General features: G+C 41.3%; 1 protein-coding gene across 6 annotated transcripts in view; it reads right to left on the minus strand.

Annotated features, from left to right (window-relative positions):
• LOC125762044 (GTPase-activating Rap/Ran-GAP domain-like protein 3) overlaps positions 1 to 20,914 on the minus strand; it is a 97,388-nt gene extending 76,474 nt beyond the window's left edge. The window contains exons 1-3 of one of the 6 annotated variants that reach the window (XM_049423760.1): positions 20,673 to 20,914; positions 19,902 to 20,061; positions 19,641 to 19,823 (exon numbers count right to left, since the gene is read on the minus strand). In XM_049423760.1, the coding sequence (XP_049279717.1) occupies positions 19,641 to 19,669 (29 nt within the window). In that variant the 5' untranslated portion in view covers positions 19,670 to 19,823; positions 19,902 to 20,061; positions 20,673 to 20,914. Of the gene's footprint in view, positions 1 to 728; positions 2,709 to 19,640; positions 20,609 to 20,672 lie in introns of those variants that run through there. The other 5 variants (XM_049423761.1, XM_049423758.1, XM_049423755.1 and 2 more) reach the window with 5 other exon arrangements.
• Between the last annotated feature and the right edge of the window lie 4,091 nt (positions 20,915 to 25,005).

A 25,005-nucleotide genomic window follows, 5' to 3' on the forward strand; every position in this document is an offset into this window, starting at 1 on the left:
AGCGAACCATAAAATTCGACAATCGTGATAAAATGGATGACTTGTAAGGACGGGGAAAAAACCATAATAAAGCACACTCCCCTGCGGGGCCAAATTTCAACAGTTTGACTAGGCAAAAAAATAAACGAAATCACTCCCATTCTCTGCGGGATTTAATTGTTACAGGTGTTTTTTCGCCATAATTCCATTATGCAATCGCCAAACGGGTCCCCCGCTGGAGGGCGAGCGTAAGGTTTCGAGCACGAGACAGAGAGAGAGAGAGAAAGAAAGACAAACGATTACTGCGTTATTCATGCTGGGAAAATGAATCTCCATCACCATTTTGCAAAACCACAGAATGGACCGCTCTAGAGGTGAAGGGAAAAAGTTTCACCTTTCATCTGACGGCCTGATGCGGCCGTCATACGGATGAATGGTTATTCGGATAGAAAACCGAATGCGAAACCGGTTAGATACGATCGTTTCGTAAAAAAATAAAAACATTTGCTCCACCTTTGATGAGGATCTTCAGTCAAGTAGCTCTTTTTTTCTTTTGTTAGTTTCAGTGTTGTAAATTTTTGTTTTTTCGCTCATTTTCCACCAAGTTTGCAAGATTTTCCACCCGAGTCTTCAGTTTCATATTTTTGCAGCTGGTACCAGTTTGAAGTTTATTTGTTTTCTCATTCTGTTTTCCACCTCCTCGACTAGTTAATTTGTGTGTTTTGCTATACCGAGACGCACGAACTTACCTGGCTGCAACGTAATCGGTCGCATGGTAGGAAGCATTACGACCTCCAGCCATAAACCCGCTACCACTTGCGGCACCACCAATTCCACTCGTTCGTTCGTTCTGTACCATCTCCCAGCTGGTAATGCGGATGGGCCAAACGATCTGACCGAAGCTGTCCCGTATCAGTGCCTCCCAGGAGGAGTACGAGGGTGACGATTGGGAGTGGTCGGATTGTAGCCGTTCCGAGCGCTGCAACCGAGCCCGCCGGCGAGGTGACAGTGAACTTTGCTGGCCCGGACCCGCCGGACCATTAGGAGGATTGTTGCTTGCTGCCGCTGTGACCGCAACAGGTTGTGTGGATACCGTGCTGTTGCTGGTAACGATACTAGCTGACGGTGGCTGGCGTATTGCATAACTTCCGGCGCTTGGCACTGTACCTGACACGGGTGACAGCAGCGAGGGAGCGTTCGGTTCGTCGCTCGCCATACTGAATAGTGATGAGGTCTGACGACGTACTGCGCCGGATATGTACGGAGTAAGGGGTATGTAACTTGCTTTTAATGACACCCTGCACACTCACCACACAATGATTGTCAGTTGCAAAACACACAGAGCCACTACCAAAAATTGGTGTAGTGGGAAATTAAGCTACTGAAATCTATCAAATATTTCCGCCCTAAAAATGACAGCTTTGATTAGGAACAGTTCTAGAAATAAGAGTGAAGTAAGAACACTAACATCACTTTACCAAAACGCATACAAAATTCAGCTCACGTGATCGTGACTTTTTTTTTGGATGGTGAACTCACTCCACAAGACACACCGCGTCAACTCCAACTCTCGGCTCAACAGTGGAAGTTGTTTGTGCACGGATGCATGCCATCATAATGTGCCTTTGTTTTCTGCACCACAGGATTTCCTTTCGTTTCGTGGTAATGCACAACAAATGCGGACTGTTCTCGGCTCGGTGTATGGGCTTGCAGTAGCATTGCAATTAGCTGCGGCTGGCTACTCAATCACCAATTCTCTTCTGCATCAGATGATTTCCTGTACGTGCACAGTGGCGTTGCGGATTACACAACCTCACGCACGACCGCAAAACATTCCCACGATTGCCAGGGATTGTGGCTGGGTGCTTGGTGAGTTTTATGTCGTGATGATGAACACTTTACACCTGAAGGGAAAGTGTAGAACACGTTCCACCAAGTACAAGCTCTTAAAGCAACACCATAAATCACGATTATAAGGTTAGGATGTTGCGGTGCGGGTGCAGCGTGCGGTCACTAATCGGATGGACGAACACCACCGTTTTATGGTGCATCACAGAGTTGTGTTGTAACTTCAAACGCAGTGCAGCATCCTTCTCTTCGTTAAAAAAAACTTCACTAAGACAAAACCACAATGAAAATCGTATAAAAAAACCCTGGGAAAACCCGCGCTCGACAAAAGTAATAACCATAAACCAGTCCACAGAATAGACCACGCGAGATGCTTTTTTCCGTACCATAAGCGTTTTTGTTTTTATTCCACGTGGTTTCTTTTAAAGCTAAAGCGAATAAAAAATAAAACACCCGAGGCAAACACACACACACATACAAACGCTCGATTGCTTGCAATGAACCGGAAAAGGGAATAAATTAAATTAAAAAAAAAAAGAAGACTCATAACGGTCAGGGCCGTTTTCTAGCGAGCACGAGCAACAGCTGTGGCAACGGAACGAAATATAATACCTTCTGCCACGTTATCCGGCGGACAAATAATAGTGTGAACTGTATAGAACGGAAAACAAATCTGACACTATTTTTTCCTGTCTAGTAACACTCCACACACAAAAACACACTGGAGAACAAAAACTCCTTGCCCTAGAACCGGAATGGGCTCTGATGCGTTCCCTCTATCGAAAACACATTCCCGGATGTGAACAGAATCGTACTGCTGCTCACAACACAACCGTTACCGTTTGCCGATCGAACGCGAATGCCATCTGCTACAGCAACGATGCGATGCTGCATGGTTATGCGTACCGTTGGAACACAGCGTCTCGACAAACGGCTGCCAGCGCTGTAAGCAGCGTTATCTTCGTTACCCCGAAATCGTGCTCCGTGGATCACGTGAAGTGACGCATCGCTCTCGGTTGCCGGAGACATGGTTGAGGCGAAACGACAACCAAAACACCATACGACCACGATTCGTAACGGGCAAAACACTACGGGCACAAAGGCAGCAAAACCGATTGAGCAGCAAGAAGAAAGAGAAAGCAACATTTGTAGTAACGGGTGGTACGTCACGCGGCTGCACACACACACACATGCACACCGCCGGAAAATAAATGTTGATGCGACAAAGTTACTGGAAGACGGTACATCACCACACTGCTCACGTGTTGAGCAACAGTCTAAAAGCTAACTCCAGACAAAACCCCAAAATCCTGAAAGCTTTTTCACAGGGTGATTGGGAAAGCTTTTACGAGAAACATACCTACACTGTACGGCGTGACGGTGACGATGAGGTAGGATGTTGCACAACACAAAAAGTCACTCATGAGTGACTACTGGGAAAATGCTACATGTGAGTGCTTTTTGTTATGGTTTTTGTCCTTTGAAGGAGCGTTAACCGTGTGTGGAGTTTCCAATTGAATTACATCCCAATTCGTTCTCTGAATGTTTTTTTCCTTCAATAGTTACATTCAAATTCTTGAAGCTACTCGCGCAAAAGAAAGTGTGAGAAATTATTTTAGGAAAATAAACATTTTCATCTTCCTGTTTATATTCTTAACCACTTACGACTGATAACACAACTTCCACAGCATTAGAAGCAACCAAAAAACTCCCAAACAACAAGTCACTCCCCGTAGGGTAGATTATAATTTCCTGAAATAACAGATAGTCCCTACAGATTGGCGGCACTTTATCAAGCAAGTGAGAAAAAACACAGGTATGCAAGAGTTGCTAAATAAACAGCCTGTGGGCATACACACACACCCCTACAAATGGTCATAACACATTTAGCTATGGTCGTCGGTATTCCGGCTCGTCAGCAACGGTGTGTGTGTAGATTAGCTTCCCGGTTACTCGCTACCAACCGTCCACCATATCATAGCTCTTTGATCTAAAGTTCCGGCAAAAGAAGAGCTGGGTTCGGACGTTTTTCATGCCTCATGGGTTTTTCACCGGTGGTCTGTGCAAGGTGGATAGGTTTTTGGGCTATATTATACACTCAAACGTTGACTTTTGGTTGGTCTTTTTATTAAACCTCACAAAAGTTTAACATGCAAAGCTAACCGATAACAACCAAACAACGGAAATGAAGCGTACGAAAGGATTGAATTTCGGCATCAAATGTGATTTTGAAGAGGTTCTTCAGAGTTAATATAAGACTATTATTGGACTGAAGGTTTTTATCATAGTAAAAGGATTTCCGCAGTACAACACAAAACCGTATTCTAAGTATTCATAAATCGTCACAAGGAAGGTGTCAACTGTTATTGTAGAAATTTCATTGGTAGCATTAATTCAAATCGTATCACAGTTCATGTTCCGCACATTTTACGATCTATTTAAACTTTTAGCTTTTAGTGCTGTTAAGGAAGTTGTTTAGAAAAACGTCTTATTAAAATAGTTGAAATATTCTTCTGGATTGAGAAATATCGGTCTTAAATTCCAGTATAATCTTGATATTTGAAAATTGGATAATTCCAACGCGTTATTATTTTCAAACGAACCCTTCAATAAACTCTCAGAAATTCCCTTCAGCTTATCAAATTTCATCCATGCTAGTAAAAGTTTCTCTGCTGCCACGAACCAATCGCTAATAGCTTCGACGAGTATAAGCATTTTGAAATCGTTAGTAAAGACGTTCTAATGAGGGAATTTTACTCCCATTTCCATCCGGGTGTCTGTTTAACCAAAGTTCACAACCCACCTGATAAGTATTTAAGATAAAGCTATCATAATCAATCTACCGATAATCTTCCGGAGTCATATTTTTAAAGCTTCGTTCAACCGCACGACAGCTTTTAGTCAACATTTTATTCTCCCACCTCAGGTTTACGCTCTTACTGCAGAGGCCGGAAGCAAGCACAAAACTTTTCAATTTCTCCAAATACGGATATACGGTTTGTCCCGTTGCTTTGGTAATTCTCGTCACGTACCATTTCGGGTCAACACAGACGATCCGCATCTTGCATCCTTAAAAATGGGGACAGGAAATCAAAATTTGCCCGTTTTTTTCGCCCAACCCGTGCGACGGATAAATCCTGCAGAGTCCGATTATCTTCAACACACCCTGCTGCTGTAATAAATTGCATAACCTAGCGTCCCGCTATGCAAAGCTTTTGCGCAATGTAGTGAAACTGCAATTACATAACTCCGTTAGTGGAAGCTTCAAAACCCAAAAGCTAGTGATTTGTATTCTACGAAGTGAGCTACAGAGAAAAAGGAGACATACACATAATATGAAATAACAGCAGCGAGACACCTTCGTTGCCGGGTGCCCATAGAAAACGTAAAAGCCATCGCATAATGAGCAAATGAAGCGTATACTTCTAAATTTGCACCCTTTCACGGACTGCCGAATGCTGTACTATACGGTGGTACAAAATTAATCCCCTCTTTGGCTGCCGGATGGTATGGAAGTGTTGCTACCAAACGGTAGGAAATAACATTGCTGAACGTGATTCTATTCGCTTCGTTTTTGGCGTTTTAGTTTCCCTGGGAAGGAAGTGAACGGACGCAAAGGAACGATCACTAGCTGCTGATACTGCAACTTTCCGGCTCACACCATAATCTGTTCTAAGAGGATCTCAAACCCTCAAAAACACAAAAAAAAACTTGCCTCAGCTGACAAATAGTGCTTGAGAAAGGTTCAGCTGTGCCAAGACTGCCATCCTAACGAACCAATCGATCGACGAAGACTAAGGATTGAGGATGAGTTTCTTCGCTGCGCATTTCAACTTCTTCACCACTTTTCTTGAGGTTTCAGCGCTTTCTTCAAACCATGATGCGGTGCATGCATGAACTCTACCGTAGGATTTGTGTTCACGCTGTTCCTGCAAAAACCACCCAACGGAACGTTCCCCAAGGCAGGAAAGGTTTGTGTGGAAACATTTCACTATCAGAACAATGCGTATGCCCACCAGGCTGAGATTGCTAAAACACAGCAGCACGGGAGCTTCAGTTCTGCAAACGCTTCGTTTTAATGCCTGTCTTAAAACTGGGACACGTAATACGCCGCTTAAACGGTACCGGTAAAACGTTTAGCGAGAACAATTTCTTCATCAAACAATTTGGAACCCCCAAAAATGCACGCGATGGAAAAGAAAAGTGTTCTTCATGCCTTAGGTTGCTGTATCGTACAAAAGTCCCAACCAACAATCAGTTTCTCGTTATCGTTTTTGGCGCAAACAGCCTCACAGGTTCTGATCCGGAGATGGGACTAAAATGATATGCAAGCAACATCTCCACTTATCTCAGCCAGCGTTGGCGTATTACCGTCATTGAATGGAATATGAATTTAAATAAACGTTAAGAAAACACTTTCTCTTTTATATGTTTTTCTTTTTGTTAGGTTTACGTAAGGATTATCTTTCAATGAAAATCCACGCGTTGTTCTGCATGATAATCAGGAAGAAACTATTCTTTTGAATGAGGCTGGTTTTCTCTTTGGAAGTAATATACCAGGAAGAAATTTGTGTGCGTCAATGTTTTTAAATTAAGCAATGAATTTTTTTAGAAGAATTCAATTAGAAAGCATTGTACAAACACCTTCGTTTTCGAACAGGTTGCAATAAATGGAAAGGAACTTAAATAAATAAAACGTATGTAGTGTACATTATAGCGATTCTTCGCCCTTCTTGTGTATACCTCCTCGGTTCGACATTGTAAACCAAAACGAAATATTCATTTACATTCACAGAAAACCCTTGCAATTAGTTTTGTAAGTTATGCTTTTAATTTGCATTCGCAAGAGGGCTCGAAATTGCAGCAGCGTAAAATAAGACAAAATATATTCATTGTGACACAATTGGGAATTGAAATAAAGTTGTCCCACTTGGTTTAAAGGTAAAAGTGTTAGTATTTTTGGCTCTTTCTTGTTGAGATTTTTCTGCTCGTTTTAATCGAATCTACTTGGTTTAGCAATAAATTTTATTTTCACAACAATTTTTTTTTGTAAAAATTTAAATTTCTATTTGAAGTTAAAAGTAATTTTTTTATTTCCCATAAAAAAATCGCAAAAAACCAATAATGTACCTAAAATAATTTTATTTCTTACATTTCACCGAAAACGACCAGGCGCCTCCATTATTCCGCACACATTTTAGTTTCATGTACTTTTCATAAGAATAACACGCATCTCAAGGAAGAAAAAAATCCCAGTCGTACACCTGATTCTATCACAACGCAAAAAGCTTTTCCCGCCATATGGAAATATCACAGAATAGTCGTATCACCTTATAGAGAGAGCCATCCATAATAAAAATAAATCCTTATTAAGCAGTATTATGCACATGAACATGCGAAAACCCATCCTATCTTCACAACGGTGATTCACATCAATTCAATCAAATAATATTGTAAATAAACCATCAAACCCGCACGGGTTAATCGCAGTTGCGTAACGGATTAAGTAGCGCCGAAAATGGTGCAGCGGACGAATCGATATCATCATCAATCGGAATTGCATTTCGTGTCGTAAAACATCATTCAGCCACAACAAACGCATACGCTTCAATCCGCATCGTGATAAAGTGCCAATTGATTGGAAATGATTTTGTCGGTGAAACTTGAACCACCCGAAAAATCGCTCGACAATGCGTGGGGTGGGGGAAATTGCAAAACCCAACCCCAACTGTGGCCGATACACACGCACACATAAAAGGCTATTCATCCTACAATCTCAGATCGTCTGTCCTGCCGTGAGGCAGATGCGAAAACAACCGTCCTGTCGAGATCGTGTCTTGTTTACAGATAAATGATAGGCCCGGGATCATAACGAAGCTCTTACTTTGTTCGGGGTTTGGGTTCCGTGTATGCGTGTGTATGTGTGTATATATATCGGATTATCATCCTTGGGGATGGGATTTGAGACTGGTGGATTGGGAATTACCTCTCTGTGTGCTAGACACAGTAGGTACAATCAGAAATATCATCCTTCTGCAGTGAGGGCAGACAGAGCGTATGTGTCCGATGAGGGGAATCCGTTTTTCTGAAAGGTACACGTGCTTCGGACGTCTTTAGATGAACGTTTTTGCAAAAAAAGGAATTCATGGACAAGGGGAAAATGCTACAAGCACAACATTAAACACTGTTCTGCCTGTTTGCGATCGCTCACAATGTATGTGATGGCACTTCGATGTTGGACGATAATGGATATGCTTCATGAGGTCATAAATCTACCACCCTCTAGGGAGCTTTTCCGGGATGAAGGGGATGGTGTGTCTCGGAAAGCACTATCTACAAAACATTACGCAATAAATCTGTCTATCGGTGGAAGTTCTCCTACTGTTTGAAGAGGTCAATGAACAAAATGTTTAAATTATGAAATAGTTAGCTATTAGGTAGCAGTGCTTTTAGTACAATATTAATATTTAAAACCCCATACATCGATTTTCTATGCACAGCAATTACAAAATTTAATTCCATTACACCCCCCCAAAAAAGCAACCGAAAAGTGTATGGAAACTGTTGAAATCTGTTTGGACTCGCACTCGTGCTGAACCGCACTCAGTTTTGTACCGACATTTAGTTTGCATAATCAAATCAATTAGGTGGGCCAACTTTATGGAAACAAAAACTCATTCTCTATGCATGATGCTGCCATCTGGCAAACAGGAACGGGTGCTGTGGTCGATTACTACCATTAAATAAGCAACCGACGACGGTTGCTTCACCTCTACAAAACGCCTCGCACACAAAAACTGCAGACGCACACAGTAAACAGAAACATGTTAATTTAAGCACCAGTCGAGGTCGGATAAACACACAGAAACACATCTATACTTTACCGAGGCAAGAGCATTCCAATCTACCACCAGCGAGCGGTAAACATTCCAACAAGTTTCTATTTAAGCAGCATTGGGAAAATGCAGCCCATTTTGTATATTACGGCTTAGTAGCAGTGTGGTAAACTGAACTCGGTGCTCGTGCTGCAAATCAATCCATAGCTACCGAGAAGAGATGGTTAGCCAAGCAGGTCGTGGCCAAGCACTCTATAGCACACATGGGGAACTTCGCAGCAGCATCAGCTCCTTACAGCTCTTTCTCTCCCGTGGCATGATGATTGATGATTGGAGCGAAATCGAGCCCATCCTCGGAACCACACGGAACGGTGAAAATGAGCTGTGAACATACACTTCTTCGTGCAGCATATCGTACAGCATGGTTTGAGGGAAGTTGTTTCCCGCAAACGAATACTCGACACACGATTATTGAACCGGAAATACTAAGAATAAACATTTCAAAAAAAAAATACGTCAGAAACATTAAAGGATGCAATTAAAAATGAAACGTAAGTCCATTAAATAGGTTGAACTACACGTTGCAATATTTTCGATAGCTTCAGATCATTAATGCCTTCTCTGCGTGTGCCGGGAGAGAAATAAAAAAAAAGTAGTTTTTTATGAGGAGAAAAAATAGACCGATTCCAATGACTTGGTTTAGTTATGCAACAACGAAAAAAGAAAGAGTACAACCTGGAAAAGCAAATAGACAAATCTATGCCAGGCAGCAAAATGGGGAACGTAAGGATCAGGTATCGATTTTTTTTCTGTTACCATTCTCTTCTTCACAACTTCAACCATCTGACCTACATTGGGACGGCACGAATCGCCCATTTATGCCACGGTGAAATTTGCTCAAGCATCGCAGGCAGGCATCGTTAAGGCGTGATGAGGTACATGGCTAACATGACACATTCGTCTCCTGTCTCCGGTGGTACCATGCTCAACCCGGACACCGGGATGATCCCGGGCTTGGTAAACAAACGGGAAATGATAATACAAATCGTCACACTAGGACGCACCGGAAAATGAAGTCCCAGTGTTCTGTATTGTGAACACTGTAATGTTTCTCGACGTTTAGTCTGGGAAATGTGAAACAGTCTTTTGGAACACCAACAATGGGGGAACCCTGATGTCCTGATGAGGGACCACCGTGACCTGACCCAACCTGGGGGGGAAAAAACCACTCCATTTTACGGTCCGGCAACGCACATATATTGGGTGCCCGGACAATACACTTTCGATGTCATGTATTAGGGATTGTGTGCGAGACATCACAACAAGAGCTTATTAACGCGTTGTTTAACGCTTGATAGGAGCGTTGTGCTGGCCGTGTGTAAACAACATGCTACAAAACATTGACAAAAACCTTCCCCGTGGTGCATATTATAAGGATGTAGGAATACTGAAAATGTGTTATTAAGTAGTTTGAACTTTGTATAAAGAGTTTAATTGAATATTTTAAAATGAATGAAAACTCATCTGAGCGTTACATTGCTTATTTCACACTAGAACTACCGGACCAGCCATTTTGCCTGGAACGCTTCATTTTCATCACATTATTTTTTGTAGGTTAAACAATCCTAAGATAGTTGAAACATGAGTTTTACATATAAATTTTATAATACGATCTCCAATTAATAATAAAATATAGCCCAACTCTTCGAAATTGTTTAAAAATTAAACACGAGCGAAAAACGCTTAAAACGCCTGGTACTTCTAGCGTTAGTTAAATGGAAAATTTGTTATCATTCACATTACCATCCTTCAAATAACCTGTGCAAATCTTCAAAATGTTTAAATCTCTTTCATCCCAATTTAACCACGTTCAAACTCAAAAACGAAATGCAAACTGATCACTTGTAATAATGCGTTCATTTACCAGTTCTACAAACTACCATGCGCCTCCATTTATTCCCATTCACGCTCCTTATCAATACTTTCGCCGAATTCAAAAGAAACTGTTAGCTCACAATTAGCAATATGCACGTTTTGTACAGTGTAAATGCATTTACACAGCATCTCATGCTAAACCACTTCGGATTCGATTGCACTTCGTAGCAGCGCTCAGTTACGATATGTGCTTATGTTTTGCTTCGTACAAAGCATAGGAAATATTCGTTCGCATTCAAGGGTATCGGGGCTTTCAATATATTGGCAATTGATTTTACCATGTCGCTGTGTACCAGTACAACCTTACCCACTTGGAACGGGATTGCTCTTGGCGCACGCAAAACGAATGCAGGTCAAGTATGGTCGGCGTCCTTGTCGAACTAGCAGGGTGAAATGTGCGGTGAATCATAGTACGAATCTGTTACACCCGTCAGGAACAGGTAGAACGTGTGGCGAAGATTTATCGTGCTAGCGTTACGTGCATGTTCACACTACCGTCCTGGCTAGGATCGTTGTTTGACTGATAGTGGCAATGTGTTGATACTGACTCCTAGACACGGATTATGTTTTTTGCAGAAGTGTGTTTGTTAAAGTAAACAAACAGACTTCAACCATCGAGTGTGGCTTTGCAATAAATATTTAGAAATAAGTACCAAACAGGATGTGTTAGATTATGTTTATACTTAGATAAGACTTTGAAAGGCAAGATCTTATAATTAAACGAGTAGAAAACTCCTCAAATGAACTTATATTTAAGTCAGTTGGATAAATGCATTACTTGCACCCTAGGGAGACTTTTACTTAGAGCACAGCACAAAAGCACCTACAGGGAAACTAATAAATAAACCAGTTAGTTCACCTCAGCGAGCATAAGCATCAAGTCCAAGTGCAGCAGTTTTTCGAGATGGCATCAAGGGGCATTTTCTCACTGGTCTGCTAGTCTGCTGCTAATGGAAAGCACCAAATTTACAACCAGTGCACTCTGCTGTTGGCCATTTTATACCTTTTTCGGAATTACTTTATCCGAGAGTAATTTCATTTATAATCTAAAGAACTTACTGCAAGCAAAAGTAAACACACACACAGCTTATTACACCGGCATGCCATGTTTTTGGGGTCCATTTTCACCTTTAAAGGCAATCTATGGCAACTATTTAAAATGCTCAGTTGAGAGTGAATAAGGCAGTAAACATTCTTATTCAAACATTTTTTAACTATGCAAAGAAAACATTCCCAAAATGGATGACAGAAACGTTCCGTAGTAGCGTAGCAAATCTGTTTTCGCTTCGGATACTTTTGATTGTCTTTCTTTCAACACAAACCCAAAAAAGCCACCCATTTACAGTGATGGAAAATGAAACGCGAACGGAGCGATTCCCCTCTTGTGAGGGACACGTAATTCATCTAAGTCTGAATTCGTTCCAGCTCACTGCACTCCATCAGCCGTAATGCGTTCAATTTAATGTGGCCAATTTTCCATGCCCGGTTCTTGGGATGTCAAAATGCAAAAAAAAGCACGAAGACGACAACCATCACAGAGAGATAACCCATCATTGCGTTTCATCGCTGGGCATCCGCGGGCTCGATTTAATTTAATTTAATTTAATTTAATTTAATTTTAATTTGCCCGTTTCAATTGGATACCGAGGGTACCGTAACAGCAGCTGCTCGTACCGAATCCTTACACCCCAAAGGACTATGCTTTTTTATTTGATCCTCACGACTAGCCGGCGTTTCTGGGGTTTTCTTCTTTCTGCTCCTTTCATTCGAACTGAAGCAAAGAATAAGTTGCTTTAAGCGGAGTAACAAAAAAAAAAATCGTTACACAGTAAAGACACGCCCGTTTGCCGTTGAATAAGCTACGCGTCAAAAGCAAACCCAAGGGTGTTTTGAAGAAATGAAAAGAATGGTAGGGGAACTAGAACTGGGTACACCTCTCCAAGCAAGCACCTTGAATATTGAAACCACAAAATCGTCAACAAGTTGCAAAGAAGTTGATGGATTTTTTGCTATTCATTTCAATAACAGCGTCTTTATGGTTGCCGTGGATCCACAAAGCAAACCCGATACAATTGCATTCAGCGTGGGAAACGATGATGGAACGAGCATTCGTGTACATGACGAAACTTTGTGGTAGCGTAGAAGAGGGAAAATCGTTTAAAAAGTTATAATTGGAAACACATGTGCTAAGCTACCTTTCATTCCAGCAAAGTGGAGCAAAGAAGTAAGGAGTTTAATTATATTATTGAGAAAAGAGAAAAGAAAACACTCTTCAAATAAAGACAACCATCAAAAAAATATATATGAAAATAAAAAAAAATATTTTTATAACTTCATGAAAATTTATAGAAAAAATATTTTTATATCTACGTAAAAATTAACATGCGAAAACAAAACACATCAAACACAATGTGCCTAAGGTGAAAAACCTTCGCCACACAAAAGGAGAGTAAAAAAACAAAACAACTCCTCTAAAAAACCTATACATCAGTCACAGGCCATGATTTGCCAACGGGACCCAACCAGCCGAATTCCCTCCATTAACCATTAAAAGTGGCTCAAAACAGTGATAAAATTCGGACATAAGCCCCTGGACACATAACTTGACGCTATCGTTTTGTTTTGTTTTTTCTCTTTCCTACTGCTGTTCCGTATTCCATTCCCGCAGGTTGATGGGATGTGGTCTGCCTCGAGTGTTTCATGGACATTCCATTGACAAAAAGGCAGGCAGGAATTACACGACCATTTGCAGGCACGGTAGCTCGTAAATTAAAACTCATAGGTTACAACTCCATCAAATACTGCAACGGTTCAAAATGGTCGCATGCTTTTCCACCACATCAACACACTCAATGGTAGTTGTTGGTGTGGGACGGAAAGGACACTTTATGATACCATCAAAAGCCGTTAGGCTTAAGTAAGCGTATCGGTTTAGGGTTTTTTTTTTGTTTTCTTTTCAGTGCAAAGCAAAAACAAAACAGACTCCATTTTTTGGGTTGGAATAATTTATAAACTTTAATCCATGTTGTGCTATTTATAGTCGTTAAAGTCTGTCCACTTGGGCAGTTTTTCTTTTTGCTGATGTGAAGTTTTGTGGCATGGATTATCTCTAAATCGGTTTTGCTTCAATGTGCGTAATAATTACATCGAGCCATTTCTGATCTGATACATACACGAACAAGTTCTTTTGTCGGCGAAGATTTAGTCAAGCGTATGAAAGACAAAGGAGCATAAAATTCAAACCACATTCTTAAGAACGGAATCGCCAAGGGGGGGGGGGGGGGGGGGTAGCTGTATCAGCAGTTTGTATGGCCTTTACCATACCTTTCCTTGCAGGATGACTAGGAAAGACACTACAACCACAGTCTCCGGGTGTTTCAATTCGATAAGACTTGACAGAGTGCGAGTACGGTACACTCTTGACCTAGTTCCTGAGTCCAACAAAAATCGTCCAACAACGCAAAAGGGATGTAAAGTACTCGTCAAGCCTACGCTACATTCGATTGATTGTACAGTTCGATCCAACACGGCTCGGTTCGAGACACTCCTTTGCCACGATGCAGATAGGAAAGGATGTCTGTTAAGAAAAGCTTCGCAAAACTCCTTCCCACCATCGATTTCTATTCGAGAGGAGACGCTATTCTCCTCTCACATAGAGGGTTGTGGGAAGAAAAATGAAATAAACGATAAACCGCGTCTGTGTGTTGATGATGGACATAATTAAACACACGTGACATTCGTTGCTTGTTAATGTTAAATGAATTTTCTATCAAGTAGCATAAAACCACTCAAATCGATAACGGTTATGAAGGCATAATTTTATTTCAAATGAAACACGTTAAAAAGAATGCCATTTTATGATTGAAAAAGGTTTCTTTTTTTGTATCTTTCCATACCCATTTATGTTATTCCCCCCATTTGTAATGAAATGTCTATTAGCGAATCGTTAACAATTAACCCTGTTACAATAAAATGTTCAATCAAACGGGTAACCTTTAGCATATTACCTATCACACCCTTACCCGTTTCATGCTCAATAAAGTACATAACTTCTTGGTACATATTCAAAAAAAGGGAAATGCTGTATCGATTTTCTTTACGGCTAAACACGCACACATTACCACCAACTGGCTAACGATCGAAGTATCGTGCGTCTCCATCGCGGTACACACCCAGTCAAACAATCAACAAACACGTCCCACCCGAGCCGTCAGCCGTCGCGAACGATACCGGGTGCGTTACCGGCCCACACTGGTTCCAATATTTGTGTCTTTGCCTGCTGTGAATAAATTTACTCCACACCGCCACAACGTCGGAAGCCATACCAGTAGCTTTACGTGTGTTTTACCATTTCCTTGCAGCATTCGACAGATTGTACGAAGCAAAATTGAAACATTCCAGTCCAAGTGCGGTGAACTTCAGCGCCGGTAAATTTAGTGAGCCGAGATTTTCCCCTTGCAACGATACTCCGGTGTGTCCGGATGGTGTACGTTGGTGATGGACAGACAGAAGCGTTTCCTTCCGCGACATAGCAGTATTTACCGAAAACCCAACAGATGGTCTGTACACAAAGATGTCGAAAACTGGCAGCGCGTATTCTAGCACCGTTTGTGATTTTGTCGACAGAGGGTGGGAACGTGGTGTACAGGGTACGTTTAGCCTACGAATAAACTTCATACTCACCGACAGCATCGGTACGTTCGCAATACCCCGAAGGCATCATTCGGAATGTTATTGTTTCCTGCGCTTTGCTGCGTGTTTTTTCGGGCATGTTTATAGCGTCCAGTATGGCAGAAAGCCAAACATACCAAGTGAAGCGTCTTCAGGAAGGACTTGCCTTCCCGCAAGTCGGTTTGCTGGTGATATAGGTTTATTTATAGCATTATTTAGAATGCAATTTTGGCCATATTACAAGCAGTTTTCTCATCCATATTGAGTATGGAAAGTAATGTATGTATCAGCAGCAGAATATACGATGTCGTCACGGGGAATCCATTTTAGTTTTATTCTTTAACGTCCCCCTGTCGAACACGAATCACGGTTGGATGCGTACCCTTATCGGTACGGTTCAGCTGGCCACCCATCAACTGTCAACCGTGCTCACACAACGTCGCACATCGACATAACGATTATAACGACACTGGAGCTTTACATGAGGCTTCAGTGGTACGAACTTTTTGCAGCTGAGACCTTTTTTTGCTGCAAGCCGTAACCACCGCCACACCCCGGAACGCATTCGTTGAGTTAGAGTTTTTTCTTTCTATACATGTCGTTGTTATGTTTTTTTTCCCCCTTTCCTCCCTCTTGTGTGCTAGTCATTAGAATCATTCGCACGTGAATAAGTCACGTCAAAACGTACAGCGTGACATGTAATGTGGCTCGAACGCAGTAGAAATGAGGGAAAGCAGCACTAACATGGAACCGGAATCGATGTCAGGGGTGTTCCGCACATTGTCACACTCACCGCCCAGATCGTTGTTTCTGATGGCAGCTAAAAACAACACCCACAAACCCCTGTTTCTCCCCCCCTTTCACAAAGCACTAGAGCGGGAGCACTCGACTCGAGATCACATGCGAACATGGTACAGTGGCCTGTACATCGTTGCAGGGATTACTCGTCGTCCGTCAACTCCTCCAGTGGTATTTTTCTTTTCTTCCAAACACACCTCGCCACCCAATTCTTAACAGTGCTGGAACTCGTCAAACAACACCGGAACGTTTCACCGAGTCGAAATAGGGGAAAATAGTGAAGTTTTACTGACATCTGACTACGTAGGACGTTCTTATCGGACGCATCTGGTACAGCTGTTTAGGTTTGTAGCATACCAAAAGAAATGACAAAAAAAACAGCAATGAAATGTCTGCCATATTCTTCAACGCGTTTTCCCACCCCCAAAAAAGCCCGACCATCTTCCTCATCTCCTAAGCACCGAAAGTGCCGAGATTATCAAGCTAGGACCATGCCGTAGCAAAAGTTCGTGCCAACGAGGTCCACTTTGGTGTGATTATCTCGTTTGCTGGAACTGTATGACAGCAATAGGACTCATTCCGTGAGGGCGGACCCATTTTCCACATCCGATGACTTCCGTGGCAAGTTTTAATAATCCCACCAGAGTTTTTGGCATCAGCCGGGTGCCGTAATCATAAATAAGACTACCTTAACGACAGTTTGGATTTTTTTTGCTCTGCTCTGTTCTTTCTGGAAGTACATCTAAACCCCGTCTTCAATGCGCGCCATTGGTTTTGATTTTGATTTCCGATCTACCTCTAATGACAAGGGCATTAGATTGAGATAGTGTTGGACGTGATTAGATAAAGGTAATTATCATCCATTCTCGATTTGACGTGCTCGTTTTTGGTCACTTTCTGGATTCTTGATGGAAAGTCATTTCTGTTTTGCTTCTTTAGCGTAACTTCACTATTACTAACTAAGTCTAACGGTGAAAGGCGAATATTATTCTTCAAGATGGCATGCCATCAGTTCAAATCCCATCCCATGTTTTTTTTTTCCTCATCCAGAAATCGGGTGTTTCTTTGTGCATGTTTAATGCATAAAGTTGTCACCATCTCACAGGGGAAAAGCACACAATACCTCGCCCCAAACCAGATGTCTTTGTTCACATCAAACTGTTTTACGTGCTTTCGGTGTAAAAGTTTGGATCTTTCTTCATCTAGCAGCAACTAAGAGTTGCCAAGTAAACCACACAAACCGCCCACTCGTTCAGTGCTTCCAGTTTCTTACCTTTTTTGTGGTCAGCGCATATGGTGGAGACACGTAAATACACGCGCGTCCATATTTGATTACGTTTCATTTATACTCCAGCACGGACGCACACGCACACGGTTAAGAGATTTGGGGTTGAATTTCGAAACCACCTATTGCCACAAGCACATTGCTACTTCCAGGTAAGCTTTAATATCTTTCCTTTCGACATAACGCTTCTCCATATAGCTATGCAACCCCTATATAGGGGTTATAAATCTGTTTCAGTTGCCATACGATATATGGTGTGTGTTCACCTTAATCAAGCAACGAACCAAAAAAAACGAAGAGGTAATAATAACGACCCAGAAAAAGGTATTCCGGAGAACGCAGAAACGTGTTAGTCCTCGGATGAATTGTTTCATTTACACGGCATCGGCCAGTACCGGGAGGCTTAGAGGTTAGACGATTTGGGATGATACCACTTGTTCTGCAATCTTTGCTACCCTTTTTTCATCAGAGGTCGCTAAAGATAAAACTTTTCCCCTTTTGCTACACATCCCCCGCCCATTTTCAGGACCCACCCTTTAGCCATACCATTCTGTACGCACATTACACTGAAAACAATTTATCGAGCCACAAAACGATGGAGTTGCAGCGAAGGAGTTTTTTTGTTGTTGCTGAAGGAAGTTACCCATGCGGAGGGATGGTTGGGATTCTTTACTTTTGTCGAACGTTGATATGAAACGGTACACTCGTACTCATAAGAGCAACGAAGCCCGGCATACGAATCCTTCGTCGGAAAAGTTCGTTTCGTGCAAAAGCGGGCAAAAGAATTTTGGGGCTAAAGGCATACATTGGGTGGAAAATTTTCAATCTCAAAATTCACCGAACTGTTTAAGCTGTTTCAATCGCATAAAATAGACATCCGTTAATTTTTTTTTGTCGTTGTTTTGTTATGTTGATTTTTTGGCTTTTCATTTAGCTCGAGAAGATCCATTTCCAAGAAAATTGAAGCTAAACATTAGGCAATACAAAAGAAGTACATTATATTATCTTAGAAAACACAATGGAAAGTTTGTGGGTAGCAACAAACACAAAAAAAAACCAAAGGACAACAAACGAGCTTTCGATATGAAAGAATTGATAACTTTTGTAATAAAACCCATCATTTAATGTAGCATTTGTGTGGAGTTTCTGCACAACTTTACCTTACAGAAACATTCCAATAAAAAGGTACCTAGAAGGTATTGCTGTTTCTTCGCCACACAATTATTAATCACACCCTCTTTCTCTCTCCCTTTCTCTCTCTCTCTCTCTTTCTTTATTACCGACATGTTACAATAACGATGGTTACCGGGTAATCTTCTCCCTCTACATCCAGCCCCAATTAAGTCCGCCACACCCCAAAACCATTTCTAATACTGCGAATGTGTAGCAACGGACAAACCACAACAAAAAAAAAACATTACAATTGATACAGAGACCGAACTCGTTAGTTTGCTCTATCTGGTAGGACAATATACAGGCTCAGGCTGTGCCTGACCAAAAAAAAAAAAGGTTGGGAGGAGGTGGAAAAAAGGGATGGATCTACCATAATGACCCGAATTATCGTTGAAGCAGCAAATTTAGCAATTAGCAAATGTACTTTTCGACACTACAATTCGTTTGCTTGCTTGCGTGGGTTGCTCATGCAGTTAGGGTGAAAGCTTTTATGAGGATTGAACCTTTAGCAAATGCCATTTAGAAGTATAAATATTGATAATACTGAATGACTTACAGACGAAAGCAGTTTAAAGTTTATTCTTCAACTATCCTTACTAAAAACATAAATTTTACACTTAATAACATCAAAACAATCAAGAAGGTATTGTGAAGTGTTTAAATGGTAGATAAAAAAACACATTTTACGATCAGTTTTTCTTATTATCGTTCGCAGCATGTTAGCAGCTCCTCCCTTGTGAAACTGTTTCCCAAAACAGAGCACATCAAACACAAATAAAAAAAACGCAAACATCAGTTCGCCATCAAGCTGTTTACGCTGTTTGCTTAAAATTAAACCCAAATAAACGAGCCAATCGATAAAAAAGCACCCGCCCGTATGTTCGCTTCACAACAGTTTTATGACCAACTGATTGCCAAACGAATGGCACGATGCGATATGACGATGTAACTAAAAAACTCTGGAGGTGTTTTTCTTTTTTCTTTTTTTGATATCATTTTGAAAACATTTAGAACACTTTTTCACTTGAAAAAATATTGATTATTGATTCGTGGAGGATGAAAACCTAAGCACAAAAAAAATCCGTTTATGAATCGTTTGTCAGTTTAAAAATTACCTTTGAACGGTCGTTAAATCCTTATCCATGGTTCGATTACAGCTTCGGTGCTTTTACGCAAAAAGATGATACGGCGGATCCGTCCCTGGTGCTGGTTGTTGTGGAAAATGATTCACAATGACTGCCACAAAGTGCTGCCTTGACACTTGATTCCCGTAATACACACGGTGACACCTTTCACTGCTTCATTATATAATTTACATCATTACCATCAAACCCAGTTTCCCAGCACTCACTAGCCACAATCACCTCTTTACTCACTACAATCACTGACCACATGGGAGGAAAAAAGCTCCTTTAACGACCATAAAAGCAATAATGCCACATTCGGTCGAACATCAGTACATCCGGCTTAATTATAATACTTTTTTTTCGTCTGATCCGTTTCCTATTTGGTTAAATTGCTTTTCCACAGACTTCCCTAGGAAAAGAACGATACTCATAACAATTAATTTTTCATCTGATAAGAACTCCAACTCTAGCACGAGACGCAACCATCAAACACACTAGACCCAGTGTTGCCACTGGGACGTGTTGCGTTCTGACGTTCATTTACATTTACAACCCTTTCCTGGAACGAACGAAATGCGTCTCTTTCTGGGCAATTTGGCCATGGACTAACACTTTTTTGATCAACGTTTTTGACCCCGTTTCGATCTAGCTAGCACAAACGGCATTTCCTAATTATGGTCAGCCGTTTGCCTAATCATGGACATTATTTTACCACGCACTTTTGCACACACACACACACGCAGAAAGGGGATGGGCATGCAGTGAGCGAAAGATAGCAAAAGACCTAATTTTCACTGTACTTCCTGTACTTGCAACCCGTTCCTATTTTTCCACTGCACTGCACCCGAACGAAAGGTTAAAATATTCGGCAACCTGCAGGCAAGTTGCAAAGTCATTCAGAGTTCCGGGCAATCTACTAGAGAACACACTTCCGGTTCGTTGTACAGCACTTCAAAACCAAACCTGCCATCCTCAGAAAAAAAAAGAACCAACTTCACGTTCAACTCGTCGACGACTCACCGTGGTACACTTTTGTCGCTTAGTATGCGTTTTACGTACGCTCAAACACACCAAACCATAGCAGGTGATTTTGCACACCAGACTGAATGATGAAATCTGTGTGTTTTCAGCGTAGAAACACACGGTGTTCATACCGAGTTCCATACCCAAAACGCGTCAAAACGGAATGGCCCGAACGGTGGCGCGAAAATGAAACGAAACCGAACAAACCGAAAGCACCGAGAGCGAAGGCGAAGGACGTGTTTGGGATGGGCCACGTTCGGTCCAATCGGGCGTATGCTACACTCATCGAGTTACCGTACATGGTGGGTGAGGGTGGCGTTGGCTGAAAAGGTGCGGCTGGTAGGGGTTGGAAATCTGAGGGAACAATTACGAAGATGCCGGTTGACGCTCAAAGACGCGTTTCATTCATGGTTTCGTCGGGGCGCAGCAGGAGAGCAAAACAAAGATTCTATAAATCATCACCCGTGTGGAAGAGTGATTTTGTTGACAGTCGGTGGGATTGAGATTGCGTTGGAACGGAAAGGTTTAATTTAAAATTAACATCGACATGTTTGAAATGTATTTCTTTTTTTTTTCAAGCGAAAACTTGCCCAAAAAATCAATATTATATGCACGTAATGAAGTAATCACATACTGTTTTATGTTATAAAAACTCTTCAATACACTTTTTCATTATAAAACGATTTTTTTTGTAGCATTTTTGGAGAAAAAAAATCGAAACATCCCGTAGCGTAAATAACGCCACAACTCACGTGACGCGGTATCAAGTTCGTCGCCTAGCAATACTATACGGCGAGCTGAGTTACCCGAATGGTACGCATCGTGAGTGCCGTCTCTTGACAGGAAATGAGTGCCACTCTTGTGCTGTTGTAATAGCATTTACGAAGCTTTTAATCGAATTCTTTTACAGCACGGCCGATAGAGAAAGTAAGCCCGCGGATGAGCGAGAAAGCAAATAAAGACAGAACTCTCACAGGAACTCCAAACATTACTATTTTCGTCGTTTGATCCTTCGGATGGTTCTTTGTTTCTTCGCTTTATATCACCTTTCAAGCACTCCGCTCCAAAGAACAACTGGCAAAAGGTATTTTTTGGCGGTAAACAATGTAAACGCAGCGCAACAAAGCGGCTTCCCATCCTGCTGCATAATGTATGCTCAATTGAAGTTGAGAGAAAGAAACAAAAAAAATGTTGAAACTCCTTTTGCTTCTCGCAAAACCCCTGTCAAAAGACGCACTTGCTAGCAGGGAGTCAAAAAAGGTACAACATGAGTACTTTTGGCTGTTTTCACTTGCCCATCCATGGAAACCCTGGTTTCCTTCCCATTGTTGTTCTCTTGCTACACAACATTCCGCCAGCGTTGTAAATTGTTTCTTTTCTGGCCCGGTTTTGCGATGAGCGTCCGTTGAATTATGGAGCTCAAATAATCATACACACGGTAGAACACGCGCCCGAACATACTGTGGTGAGTCAGCGGGCCACCACACCGCAAAGATGATATGCAAATTAACGATCGATTCGGGGAGGGATTTTTGTCTCTCGTCAAGCCAGTCGCGGATGTGGTTTGTGACATTTCACATTCAACGGTACGGCACGTGCTGTCGCTACTACATGCTCCATTGCCCCCAAAAAACACGAGAAATGAATTTTAAAAACGCATCGTGTAACAAGCACAAAATGGGAAATGGGAACAACATCTACTGAAAATCGACAAAAAGAAAGCTTCATAGAATGAATCTTTTGTTTTGTTTTTTTATTTTGAGTGGGAAAATGAGAATTTTTAATTACAGCTCAAAGGAATTGATAGTACCAGTGGAAGAATTAATTTAATTCATGGGATGGTTTTTCCTTTCACATCGGTAAACTTTTTATTAAGAATTGATGGAAAGATGAGTGAATTCAAATTTATATTTTGATGTTTTTAATTAATGTATGCCTTTTGAGCAATTTTACATCCAGATGCACATCATCGCCTCAAATTAAGTTTTTTAATGTCAATAAATCACCCGCTGTTTTCCATTAAAATGTTTTTTTTTGTTTAGAAAATCGTTAAAAATTCATTTTAGTTTTTTGATCTTCTTCTTCTTGGCTTTTAACGACCTTACAAGGTCACGCCGGCCATTTCTGGCTTACTAGACTTATTTTTACCGCGTAGCCGGATAGTCAGTCCTTGCTACGGGGGGACGGTCCGGATGGGATTTGAACCCGGTCCGGCCGTGTGGACTGGCGCCGTTTATCACATGCACCACCGGACCGCCCCAGTTTTTTGATCTATTAAATCCATTTTGTTTAAATCGAAAAGTAGCGTTTTTATTTTTAAAATTATGCTGAAACTCAGTTATGTTTCTAGAAAGTTAGTATATTTTTAATAAGTTAATTTACCGAAAATTAAATTCAATCACAAGATGATATCGCAATCGGGTCATTTGATATAGCAACTTCGAGATAATCATTTCTCACAAGCATTTATATCGTTTATTTTATGTCAAATACTATCGAATACAAAACTTATCCTTTCCTTTTGATCACACTCGCTCTCGTAAAGCACCACATGAAAAGGAGTTTTACCGGAGTTTGAAATAAAACTAAAATTGAACAGACGCGACAGTTCATCGACACTTTTGCTCCTTTGTCATGAAGTTGTTTATGCTAACGTTCGGAATGTTCGCTGCTCCTCGTTACAACCAATTCCATTTCACCGTCTAATACTGCAGGCACGTAGAATTGTACATAAATTCCAGACCAAAAACATTGACCGTCCTTAAATCATGCCCCATAACAAACCTTCCGGAGTGTTCTGTTTTTTGGTGCCAGACCCCACCATCAATCCGACTGCTGTCGCAAATCGTTCAAAGTTAAGAGCTTTCGGTTCCTCTTTTGGCTTGATATTATTGGTCTTTGCCCCCGCCGGTTTTTTGGATGTAATGGATGGGCTTAGGGGAAAATGTAGCCAAACGAAAGTATCGTCGATCAAACAAACTTACACGGCCCCGAAAAAATGCGGAAACAACTCTCCTGCCTACGTGAAGTTCTTTCGCTAGTAGAATTATTGTTTCTATTTCAACGAGCTTTTCGTTTCTATCATCCCAAGCGTCAGATACATTCTCCATTAACATTATTTATCTATCCTTGTGATTCGGGTTTATTGAACTACGGCACCCAATACGGTTCTGTGAGCACTTACCTGCAGAAATGTAAAAGGACGCGAATCACTGCCCAATCTGGCCAATTTTCACCTCGCTCGTACGGCGTTAGGCTAATGCACTGCCAAAAGATCGAACGGGAGCTTTCGAAAATATGATTATCCCTGCAGTAAATTGACCTGCCAGTCCATTTGGTAGCGGGGCTGACATTACATCATATTCGACAGGAATCGAAAACAGAACCCCTTTTTTCCGCGTGCTGAACATACCTACCGTATCGGTCTATGCGGGGTGCTTATTTATATTCGGTAATACGACGATAAGTGTGTTTTCATGATCATTTTCTATTTCGGTTCATCTGCTGCACAAGGTGTGCGGAGTACATTGCTTATATTTTCAGGTGAATTTTTGCCTTGAGAATAGTAATATCGGTGTTGGTATTTTAGTGACCAAATTTTCCTTAGCTACATGTTTGGGGGGGAATTTGTTAACATTCCTACCGGACATTCCTCACACCAAAAAACAAAAGTCAAAAATGGTTGTGTTTTTTTTCCTTCTTTCATGCAATAGTAATCCAACCATAATCCTTGTCATGAGTCGTCTAAATTTTGACGACTCATTCGGAACCCTTTTTTTCGGGGCAGTGAACATACACTCGGGGTTTTCATCCGACAGTTCCGGCTTTGGTACACATATCGTCTTTTTGCTTCTAAAATATGCATGCCCACTTCATTCGAAATAGGATGACATTGATTGGAAACTGTTTCAAAAACAGCTGGAAGCAGTACGAGAAATGTCTGTGTGTGTGTATAGTAGGGAAGAAAAAATCTCATCGAGCTTCAGGCACACGGAATGAGCCCGATGGAGAAGAAAATGTTCATCATCAGTGGGACGACTGTCGACTCATTTCGTTCATATGCACTGGAATACTGGAGTGTTCATAGAAGCTAGCAAGGAAAAAAGAGAAACCCGGTTGATATCCCTATCCACGATCGATGATGACAGCCCAACCAATAGTGGATGTGAGCTTTTCGATTTCCATACTGATTATCATCTGAGGCTTTTCTCATTGACTGGATATGGAACGAATGGAGTCATATTTGTTCACATTCTAAATCCTATAAAAAATAAGCAAAAGGATAATGAATCAAATTTTTTGTAATTTTTTTTTCTTTATGTTAGAACGA

Source organism: Anopheles funestus, chromosome 2RL, assembly GCF_943734845.2.
Source record: "Anopheles funestus chromosome 2RL, idAnoFuneDA-416_04, whole genome shotgun sequence".
NCBI lineage: Eukaryota > Metazoa > Arthropoda > Insecta > Diptera > Culicidae > Anopheles > Anopheles funestus.